At 28.8% G+C, this 11,981-nt stretch overlaps 1 protein-coding gene across 1 annotated transcript; it reads right to left on the bottom strand.

Moving 5' to 3' along the window:
* Positions 1-3,009: 3,009 nt before the first annotated feature.
* Positions 3,010-4,617, bottom strand: LOC105639075 (GATA transcription factor 5). The gene is made up of 3 exons (XM_012223016.4): positions 4,459-4,617; positions 4,014-4,355; positions 3,010-3,925 (listed from the first exon to the last, which is right to left on the bottom strand). Exons 1-3 carry the CDS (start codon positions 4,546-4,548, stop codon positions 3,227-3,229), a joined length of 1,131 nt encoding a protein of 376 aa, XP_012078406.1. The 5' UTR covers positions 4,549-4,617; the 3' UTR covers positions 3,010-3,226.
* Between the last annotated feature and the right edge of the window lie 7,364 nt (positions 4,618-11,981).

Here is an 11,981-nt window from a genome sequence, read left to right as displayed (position 1 = left end):
TAAATCTCTCACCGTACTACAAATTCAATATAAAATGCAAATCTATAAAGATAATACGAGGTTTAATCTATAGAATTCAATCAAAATAATCAACAAAAGAAATCTTAAAAAAATTATTAAAATATATATTTTTTAAACAAATGTATTTCACAATATAAGGTAGAAATTTGATTTTTTTTTTTTTTTTTTGTTAATTGTACATTGCCATTATAGATGCATAGGAGTGGTTAGAATTGGTGGGATATAGCCATCACTTGATAGTAGCACGTAAGAATTGGTGCCCACCTTTCCATTTCTTTGTTTATATACATTTTGGGTCTCAGGTTTAGAATTTACCTTTCGTAGCTCAACTAGTTTAGTGGGAAGCACGTGCATCTACCTCATCTCAAATTACCAAATACTATTTTTGACCACTCGTAGAATTTTTCTTGTTATTTGTTTATTTATATTTTTTATCAATTTTTCCAAAATAAACAAATATTCAAAACTTTAGACAAAAAAATAGCTAATAATCAAAAGACTAAATATAATAGTACCCTACGAAGTGGCTCAAAAGTGATGAGGTATACTTGTGTTCAGTGAAAAACTTTTATAACATTAAAGATTTAGTCAGTGGAATAAGCATTTACAGAGAGGATAACAACATGTTCCGAAACGAGATTACTTTCATATCCTGAATGACTATGGTAATATATTGCAAACACAAATATACGTGCAAACAAATGTTATGTTTCTATGTAATATTTTAAAATTCATAAAAATATGATTAAAACACAAATTATTGGAAGAAATATGTCCATTTTTTAAAATAAAATATATCCACTTTTTTTTTTTTTAAATGCATTTCCATTTTCAAGAAAAGAAAAAGTATTATGTTGGTGCAAATTGAGTATTGACTACCCATATCAAGGGATTCATTGCATTCATCAAAATCACCTTATCTTACAACTACTCTTTGGAGTAGACAATAATGGCTATCGAGAATAAATGCTGAATTGGCAAATCCTATCCTTTCTTCACCCAATTCTGCCCTAACCTTCTATCTATAGATTAATTTTTTTAAAAAAATTATAAGTAAAAAGTAAAAACCTAACTCAACCCAAACTTTTATGATTTTATAGGCATAAAGACATAAGTAAAAATTTATATTAAACAGTAAAACTTTTAATAAATAATTTAAAGGGTATGTAGTTAAATAAACAATTAAAATTCTAGAAATTGTGCTTTAAAAGAAAATTTAAACAAAAGCAAGATGTGTCCAAAGGCATAGCTTATACAGCTAATGATTTATTTGGTCTCATTAGAAACAAATGATGATGATGATGATGATGATACAGTTCAAATTTCAAAATTTGAACAAAGATAAGGTTTTCATTTTGCATGAATTTACTATTTTTTATATTAAGTTTCATTTGAATTATTTAAGTGTTGATTTATCCAATCACTTTATAACAAGTCCAATCAATAATTGAATCCAAAATTTAAAACAATAGCTTTCATGATCACAAGATTTTTAAACACTCCCTTCTCTCTAAATTACTCCAAAGTCCACATTTGATAAACATCAATTCTCTTACATTCATACCTTTCTTGTATTCATTTATTTAAAAAAAAAAAAAATTTAACATACGTTCGATATTTTAATATTGAGTTTGATATATTTTTTTTTATGTTCGGTAACATATCGTTTGAACTAACTTTTAAAATTTAATGCATCATTTTATAAAAATTGTTATCTACTACTTAAATAATAGAACGGTACTAAAATAAATAAAAATTATCAAAACAGTTAATTTTATAATTCGGATAAAATTTGTGTATTTCATTTTACTGTGTTCGCTTTGGTTATATGTATACTTTTTTATTTAAATTAATAAAAAATTTATAAGTATTTAATTTGTTCTAATATTTCCATGCAAGAGGGGCAAACACACCATTTATACAAACAAGAGTGGTCCAAATCAGCATATATTAAAGGGGAAAATCAGTGCCCATCAAAAGCTGACATGTACTCTTATCAAGCACCGTCACCAATAAATCTTGACCGTCAGATTCCCTTTTCCTATGGTGCAGATTTTAGGAAGTGCGTATATCTCACGCCACTTGTCCCTATTTCTCTTGCTTAAATGACACCATGCACCAACATCCCTCTTCATGAATTTCTTGCTTTCCAACGGCCACCATAAAGGGCAAAAAAGATAGTTTAACGGTTGATACCTTTTTAATTACGCTTTATATATATTTATTTTCCATTTAAATTTTCTCAAAAAAAAAATCTTAAAATAATTAATTTTAAAATTTTTCTATATTAAATAGGATGAGCAAATTTAAAAAAAAAAACCAAACCGAATCGATATAGTTCGATTATTTTGGTTAAGATTTTCGATTATTTGGGTAAAATAATCGAAAATATTTGGATAAATTTTAGTTTGAATAAATTTTGGTTATCCCAATTGAACTGAAGTTTGGAAAAAAGTGTCGTATTGCTAAGTAACATTTAAGACTTAATATGAAATATTAGGGTAACCAAACCAAACAAATCAAACCGAACTATTAAAACTTAATATGAAATATTTAGATAACCGAATCAAACCAAATCGAAAATTATGATTAGATTTCTAGTTTAGAACGGTTTGAAATGCACACTCTTGACATTAACTACAACTGCTTTTTTGAAAGTTTCAAAAAATTATATACAAATAAAAAAATAAGAAAAAATTATAATTAACCTAATTTTTGAAAAACATTCGGAAGTATAATTTAAAAGTTGTTGCGGATTAATGGACCTAAATAAATAATTTAAAATTAGTGAAGAAATAGCCTACACCATTCAATACTCAACCATTTGACTATTAATTACATAATAATAATAATAATATTATTATTATCAATAAATGCTAGACTATAGAGCTACTCAATTGTAATAATGCAAATCTCATCATGGGAATAATGTGTACAATGTTTAGGCAATAAATTTTTTTTTACTAGAAAAAGAAAATTAGCAAAAACTAAAAAAAATAAATAAATAAAATTTTGCTAGAAAAAAAAATCACAATATTAAAAGTCTTCCCTAATTAGACACTACATGACTAAGCAAACCTACCCCACCCCACCAAGAGGGAGAAAAAAAAAATGTACACTAAACTCCGAAACCTAATTGAACCGGATTCGATATCTCCGGTTCGACTATGCTCTCCCTAAGTTTGAAATTACTCTAATAATTTCATCAAAAACTGGGTACAACCGACGGAGCCAAATCGGTTTCCGGCTGATCCGATTGCTCCTTTTTCTTTCGCATCTCCAGCACTTTACGGTGGTGATTCGAATGCAATTCGCTAGAGAATGTCGGGCTACAAGCGGGTCTATATTCAGGAAATAGCCGACCCGACTTAAATCGGACTCCACACGCGTTACAAAGAGTCTTGGCTCCTAGTGGACCGGTTCGCCACTGTGGGGTCTTTTGAACACCGCAATGGCTGCACCGCCTAGGCGGCTGAGACCCACCGCCTGCATACTCACCAGCCGGTCGTTTCTTCAACTTTTTAGCAGGCGGTTTTACATAAAAAACGGATTTTTCGGTTAGTTCATGGCTCATACCCGGAGAAGGGAAGACAAGGCAAGGACTTGAAGGGTTTGAAGACGACGACGACGTTGTAGAACTAGAACTTGAAGATGACTCTGTTAAAGAAGACGACCAAAGGTTCCGCACTTTAACGCTGGTTCTAGTCCGTTTGCTTCTAGCCTTGGCAGGAACCGGAGTGTTGAAACAAGGCTCTGTTATTAAAACCGGATTTTGGGGTTCAAAACGGTAGTTTTCTTGTTTCGGCTTCGCGGCCACTATAACGGCCGGAAAAGGTGCAGAATATTCCGAGTTGGAATCCTCTACGAAATGAGAAAGCCATTCCAGACTTGACAAATCATCCACCTGTAAAAATGGCAACTCTTGTCAACAATTTAACTCTTTAACAGGTAACAAATTTAACAAAACCACCGATATTAACAAATTAGCGTACCGGAACGCCAAGTTCGCTGGCGGGAACGGACCCAAAATCGTAATCGGAGCTTTTGTCATTACTGAGTTTATCGGCTTCAAGGGCTTTTTGTTTAGGAGAAACACAGGCAGTGCATACGTTTTCTTCCTCTTCTTCTTCGTCGTCTCCTCCAATGAAACCAGGTTCATTAGAGAAGTCTAAAAGTTCGTCAACAATAGAGTCATCAAACGTCGAGCCGTTTTGCACATTAACTGTCCACGTATCGTCGCAAGAATCTTGTTGGTTAAATTTGAAAGCCATCTCCTGTCTGCTAATACTGGTTTTCAAAGCCACTTCAACGCATTCCATTTGGGTTTTCTGTAACTAAATAAACAAAATCCGGAATTTAAAAAAGGCAGAAATTCTTAAAACAAAAAGCTATTTTAAATTTTTCTTTGAAACATTAAACAAGTCGAAGAATTTATACCTGGAGAGGAGAAGAAAACGAAGAAGAAATAGAGGAAGTGGTTGTAGAGAGAAAATGGAAGATAAAAGGAGAGTAAGTTTGGTAAAGCATTGAATGAGAGAGACCAAATCGTCTGTGGCCTATACTATACAAAAGTGCCGGTTTCTTTTTTACTTACTTATTATTTTTTAATTTTCTATTTCTTTCTCTTCTAGATTTTATAGTATTTATGGATGTATTAATAGTAATTTTATACGTTTCAAGTACGTATATTACGCGTAGAGTTTAACTATTTACGAATAGATATCCACAGCAAAAGGTTTTCGCATGTGACTAAATTTACGAGTTTGCCATCTCGGCTTTTTCAAAAGACAGATATATTTTTTAGTAGTATTTTTAGTTTTTGATAATCTTTCAAAAAAATTAATTAATTAAAAAAATGTAATTAAAAATAAAAATCATTACTTAATTAAATAATAAAAATAAAATATTTATATTTTACTATACTTATATTATGAGCCTGCTAATTTTTATCTTACCAACTACCTCATTTAGCTTGTACATTTTTGGTTTTTTATAACTTTTTAGGGTAGATTTCATTTTTTTAAGACTTGGATTTTGATCATAATACAAATATGTATTTAGTATAATATGATATTGGAAAGTAATTATCATAACTTCTAGATATCTACAAAATTGTATCACATAAACTATCATTATATCCTTTTTTAATTCAAAAAAAAATGTTTATCCTATTATCATTATTTTTCAATAAATATTATATTATTATTATTGGAAATAGTTTTAATGTAATGTTATTTATATTATTTAGTAGTAGAACGTTTATATTATTTATATTATTATTATTTATTGCAAGTTATATTTTTAGAGAATTGATTAAAAAAAATTGAAATTGTTCTTTAATACTTCTACTACTTTTAGACTGGAGAATTATATGGTGGAGTCAAGCCTATGGAAACTCGTGTTCGTGAAAACCTAGGGAAGTGCCACTTTTCAGTCTGAGCTTTTTACTTTAGTTGATGGGTAAGGAGGGTTTTTGGCTATCCCTTTTGACTAATTAGTAATTTTCTTTTCTTTTGCTTTCCCTCTTCTTCTTTTCTAATTTATGATTCTTCCAAATTAATCAACAAAATGCCATTTGCACTTCTTTTGTTTTTTGGTTGACCTAATTTTGCTTTGCTTTTCTGATTTGGTTTCCCCCCCAAACTTGGAAACAAAAATAGTTTAAAAAATAATGAGCATAAAGAAAAGTATTAATCATCAATTTTGATTTATTTATGTTTGTCAAAATTAATCAAATTATTTTTATTATGCTCTTTAATTCGAATAAGGTTATTCGATATTACGCTTAATCATGTGATTCTATATTTTGATTTAATTTCATTCGCTACTATTGAATTTGATGATAAATATTTTAATTTTCAATTTGTTCCATTAAAATCACATTTTTATTTTAGGTAGATAAAATTATTACCGAGAGCTTCTCTAAAAATTTGAGAATCAATTAGAAATTTGAAAATTTTATATTTGTTTTTTTGAAAATTTTCCAAATTACATCGTTATAAATTAACCCTGCTAATTTAACTATAATCACTAGGGGTATAAATGACTCGAGCTATATCGTGACTGTTCGAGCTTAGCTCGAAAAAGTTCAGCTCGAATTAAATTCAGTTCTAATGATATTCAGCTTGAAAGATTATCGAGCATTATCAAGTTTTTATATGTAGATATATATAATATTTATTTTAAATTTATTCGAGCCGAATTCAGACTTAAAATTTTTTAAGTTGAATTCGACCCTCAAGTCGAGCTCGAACTTAGAACTTCTAGGCTCGTAAAGTTTCAAGCTAAGCTCAAATCAAACTAAATTTTATCGAGCTGAGTTTTGAACCTAACAAATTGGAGCTCGTGCGAACTGATTTGCACCCCTAATAATCACCACTAACATATCATGTAACAAGCATTTCTAAACTAATATTGTTTACATAAGATATATCATTAATTTCCGGGCCAAAATAGGAATAAAAGGGAAGAGAAGCATGCATGGCTCTGGACCAACCAAATAATGAAGTGAACATAGTTTGGGACAAGACATGCCTTCTAAGCAAAGAGAGGTAGAAAAATAAAAGTGAAACAGAGACTGATTGCCAGCTTTTTGTCCCCTCCTATTCATGTTCACCACCAACTCAAATGATTCTTCTCTCTTACAATCACACACAATGACAAAACGAAAGTGAAAGGAAAAAAAAAAAATCTTCATTATGATTTGCTAAAGGACAACTTAATGATGCAAAGCTTATCAATTAGTTCTTAATCTTTTTTGCTAATTATCAATTGGTTAATGTCTTACTATTTTAGTGTGTATAAGATCAAAATGGCTTTTTTTTTTTTTCCTTAAAAGGATGGTTTGAATTTAATAGAATTTGAGGGATGAAATTTAAATATTCTACAATTTTTTAATTAAATAATTGAATGTGAAACTCAACATATTTTACATTCAATCAATCGAAATAACCAACCTTTTGTGTATGAAAAGAATAATAAATTTATTAACCAAATTTAAATTTCAAAAGCAAATTCATATTTCTAAATATAATCAAATTCATTCTTTAATTAAATAAAAAAAACTTAATTTAATATATAAAAAATGGTTCAATGATGTTATTTTATTTTTAAAGAAAATTTATTAAAAACTAGGAGTGGACAATTACAAATCCAATAACCAAATTGATTTTTTTTAATATTTTCTTAAAATTGGGTCTAAAATCATTATATAAGACAATGCCAAGAGTGTCATTTGTACCTAAAACCTATAAATTGTAAATATTACATATATATATATGACATTTTTGAGCTTTTATATATATATATATATATATATATATATATATTTTCAGAATGTACATTTTACGTGGAGGTACTATTAGGATCTCTATAAATCGAAAAAATAAATATAGTAAATTATACGTGAATCTGTACAAACAGATTGAATTGCGTCGTATAGTCAATGTACATTCAAGTCACATTGTGTCCCCCTTTTAAAACTCTCTAATTTCTTATATTTTCCTCATATCCCTCTTATATTTGATGTTCTTTCCTTTTAAACTCTTATTATGTTCATTTTCTTTTTTTTTTTTCCGAACTAAATAGGCGTAATCCGTTTGTCTACCTATTTCAAAACACTCTTAATAGACGCAAATCCAATGAACCTATAACAATTTCAGACCGAACAAATATACTATATAATCTAATTAATATATTTTGATTGATTATTTTATTACAATTAAATAATTGTAGTTCTTGTAATTATAAAATATTAATAAAAATCATTGGAAATGATATTAATTATAGTATTAATAAAAATTATAATTTACATATTAATTATGAAAGCATCGATTATTTCAAATACTTCAAAAACCATTTGAAGAACTAATTACAAACAAATTCTAAATAATTATCAAACTAATGGAAACCATTTTGTTTGTTAATAATCATATGTGATCCACATAGTGTTACGATGTTATAAACACAGAATGCACTTCTTCATAAATTTGTAATATCGAGCGAGGGATAGGGGCATTTTGGTCAAAGGAGTTCTAGTATGGAGAAGTTGAGTACGTATCTCACAGATTCTCAAAACGGACAGTTTTTACCGGGTAAAGAAAACGCATAGAATATGGCCGGCATGATGTCGTTTTCGGCCGCCCTCCAGTCGTTTGACTACGTGTTCTATTGTTACTGGACAGACAATGGCAAGTGACGTTATTGACAAATCCGCATTTTCGAGGATTTTATTTTTTGGAAGTATTTAAGAAAAAGAAAATTTGAAATTTGAAATCAGATAATTCAAAATCATATTCACTTCCTTCCCTCTCTTGCAACTTGAAATGTTACTCGATTATCAATTACTTCTAGAAGAAAAATTAAAATAAAATTCAAATTTATGCTATCGGCAGACCACATAAACATTCTCAAATCAATAGTGAATTAAGTTGTACACGTTGTTTTTGCTGAGCTTCTGGGTATCAGGGAGGTATTAAGCTGGTTAAAGAACAGATTTTCAGGTAGGGAGATGGTGGTGGAAAGCGATTGCTTGCGAGTGGTTCAAGCGCTTTGATTATTCTTATTTTAGTGTTTTAATGGAAGACTGCAGGCATCTTCCTCGAGAATTATCTACTGTATTTGTTATTTTTGCGAAGAAATCGACGAATCAACGTGCTTATATTTTGGTTCGAACAACTGTTTTTATATCTGATTCGATGGAATGAAGTCTTGTCCCACCATCTATTATTTGTGATTTGTTGTATTCTGATTCTAATAATATATAAGCATATTCATATTTAAAAAAAATAAAAGAACAAGTAGAAAAATCATTGCATTAGGTCTTGAAAAAAAATTTTATATATATATATATATTAAAAAGTGAGATATTTTAAATTTGCATTATAAATTCAGTTTAGTAACTTTTTTTTTTCTATCAATGCTTGTTTATCTTTATTTTGTACAACACTAATCTCATTTTAAGGTTTACGGTCGCTAATTCCTCATTTTAAGTTTTTTTTTTTTTAATTTTTTACAAACCGAACCTCCCCATTTTACATAATAAAAGGTGAAGGGCTTATGTGGCAAATTATGAAGTTGGCTTAAGAAAGAGGGATTGGTATTTTGTTAGAAATTCCAAATTGGAGAGTGAAGATAAATGAAATAGGAAAGAAACAAAAGAATAATTGTAAGTCACGCAAATTTATGATTGTAAAATACACATGAGATGAATTGATTTTCCACTGACAAAGCAACAGAAAGTACGAATCATGTGAAATTTCCAATTACAAATTAATTTAATTTCCAATTACCAAATAAAAATAATTAAAAAAAAAAAAAAAAAAACAGGAAGAAGTGTCCCTTTTGTTAGGAAATTTCGCAGAGGAGAGGAGAAGAAAGAGCTACGATACATTATACTACCAAATGACATATCTTTGCTTAAGCTTTTTCTTTACAATTGTGGAGTATTATTATAAAAGCTATCGACTGTTCCACAATTTTAAAGTATAATCCAAAATGGATTAGGAGTCGATATTTGGTTTGGTTGGATTAAATGTTTACTGAATTTGTGTTTATTGATTTACCGGTTTACTGAGTATTTACTATTTATCGATCAAGTCACACATTTTTCAAATTATAATTTTATCGATTTATTAATAGAGTTTTGCCATCGATAATTAAAGATAATTATTAAGGAAATGTTTATTATATAAGTCCATCGGATTGCATAAGATATTGCAATAAAGAGGTATCTAATTTAGATTAAATGAACTTTTTTTTTTTAAATGTAATTCATTCATAATAAAATCAAGAATTATAAATATTTATATAGACTAGACATAGAACTTTTTCACTAATTTTTTAGTGAAACAAAAGAGTTCATATTCTTTTGAATAATGAAACTAAAATCAAAATATACAATATTAGATTTTTCCGCTGTAAGTTGATCTTGACAAAAGATATAAATCTTCTTAGTAGTAATTAGTTTGTTAATTGAATTGGACAACAAAATAATAATTTTTCTATATCTTCTATATCTAATATTATTTTTCTAAGAATTTGCAACATATAACGAGCACAAATGAGTTTCCACTACTATGCATCAATAGCATCAATAAAGGAATAAGCCACATTATCAGATTTCATTGATTCAAGATGCACACCTACAAATCAAGTTTTACCTCCAATCAAATAAAATCAAATATCATAAAGGTTCAATATACTCATGTAGGATTCTAACACCCCTCAAACACTTTTACACACGCGTCGGGCACTTAAAAATAAAATGTTGTTTGACTTGTAGCGTAATATTGTTTCTTTCGGTTTAAGATTAAAAAAAAAAAAAAGAAGGAAGATGACTTTCCTTTTTCCAGTTGAGAGGAACTGGTCTTGCAAGAAAGGGAGGCCATAATCTATAATAAGCAGAACATGGTTCTGTCAACTTTATATTCAATGAAAGAGGTGAACGAAAGGCCACAATATTTGGTTGTGCCTTGCAACGTTGTTATCTTCTGAATCGTGCCCTACTGAAATAAAAACAACTTTGTCTTCAAGTTATCTCTTAGATAGTTAAAATATGAGAATTGATGAAATATGGACTGTCAATTAAAGAGCATCAACGTTACTATTGATTTATTCTTAAGATGACGATGAATATTTAAATCGGATAAATAGTGATGATGATGATGATGAGTTAGAATTTATAGAATAACTTTTCATTATTTTTTTCAATTTGGTATATGAACGGAAAATATTTATAATTAAATGATTTAATTTTTTAAAAAAGCTAATAAATGTGATATGATAACAGAAAATATGATTAAGCAAGCCCAGTAAATATCCAGTCAGCATCCTGTTTAAGCTGACGTATATTAGTTGAGTTAGAAAAACCAAATTTAACTTGGTAAAACCAGAGAAATGTCCATCATGCCCTTATTATTGTTCTCAAAATAAGGTTATAGCTCTTTCTACCACAACCGTGGATAGATCAAGCAACGGCAGGAGCATCATTGAAGTGATGGGACTCTTGGTGCTCTCCTAAAGTCTATTCAGGAGGTTCAAAAGCATGCAGGGAAAGCCTAAAGTTTGTTCAGGAGGCTCAAAAGCATGCCGAGCTTTCTCACTCCAATTTCTTCAAGTTGATAGAGGCCGTGCTCGATCTCATTTACATTACTTGCAAAAACCTTACTAATCCAAAATAGTACGGTGTAATCAATATTAATTTTAACTTTTCTATTTTTTTTGAATTTGGAAGTTTTGTTTTTCTGGAAGTTTTGAATCAATATTTAGTAATTTTGTGCTGAGTTTATGGGAGCTTGAAAGGAATTAAAGTGATTAATTGTGCATTTAGTCTGAAGATTAAAGAGAAAAGAGTTTATATTGTTGGGTTTTGAGTAAAGGTCGAAAATTTGCAAGAAGTTTAAATCTTCATTCAAGATTTTATCTTTTCACATAATTTTATTTTATTTTATTCATAGAAGAAACTGATTTGTTTGTTCAAGATTTCAGTTCTTTTTGTATTTTTGATTTTTTTTTCAACACTTTCACAATTTTTCTATTAATGTATTTAAGCTACACCTTCTTTTATGTCTATTTAAATTAAAAAGTTTTCCGTTCATACATCAAATTGAGAAAAGATCAAAAATGGAAACACCAAATTTATTATTTATCCAGATTATTTTATCTTATTATCCTTAATGCATTGACGAGCAAGTAACAATTAATAGGTCTCTTATTATGAGTTCAATACGGGATTGGCAATTGAATTATTTGATTTTATTCTTTATTTTTAATTAAAGTTTCTATTTATGAATTTCATTTAATTGCTATTAATAATTATAGCAATCTAAATTTCATAGAAAAAGAATAATTTAGTAAAAATATGAACATCCCGCGTTGATTCCTGACCTAATTTATTCCATTACTTCCATAGACCTTTCATCCTAGTATTTTCCTCCTCTTTCCCAAACAAGAGAAAATAC

This window comes from Jatropha curcas, chromosome 4 (genome assembly GCF_041381405.1).
Source record: "Jatropha curcas cultivar XTBG-Jc1 chromosome 4, XTBG_Jcur_1.0, whole genome shotgun sequence".
In the NCBI taxonomy this organism is placed as follows: domain Eukaryota; kingdom Viridiplantae; phylum Streptophyta; class Magnoliopsida; order Malpighiales; family Euphorbiaceae; genus Jatropha; species Jatropha curcas.
Note: the sequence above shows the minus strand (reverse complement) of the source record. Positions and strands in the feature narration are given on the sequence as shown.

Coding starts and splice junctions, on each gene's coding strand:
- LOC105639075 (XM_012223016.4), bottom strand. CDS start 4,548: ATGCTTTACCAAACTTACTCTCCTTTTATCTTCCATTTTCTCTCTACA. Junction 4,356..4,458: donor CGTTTTCTTCTCCTCTCCAG/GTATAAATTCTT, acceptor TTGTTTATTTAG/TTACAGAAAACCCAAATGGA. Junction 3,926..4,013: donor CCAGCGAACTTGGCGTTCCG/GTACGCTAATTT, acceptor CCATTTTTACAG/GTGGATGATTTGTCAAGTCT.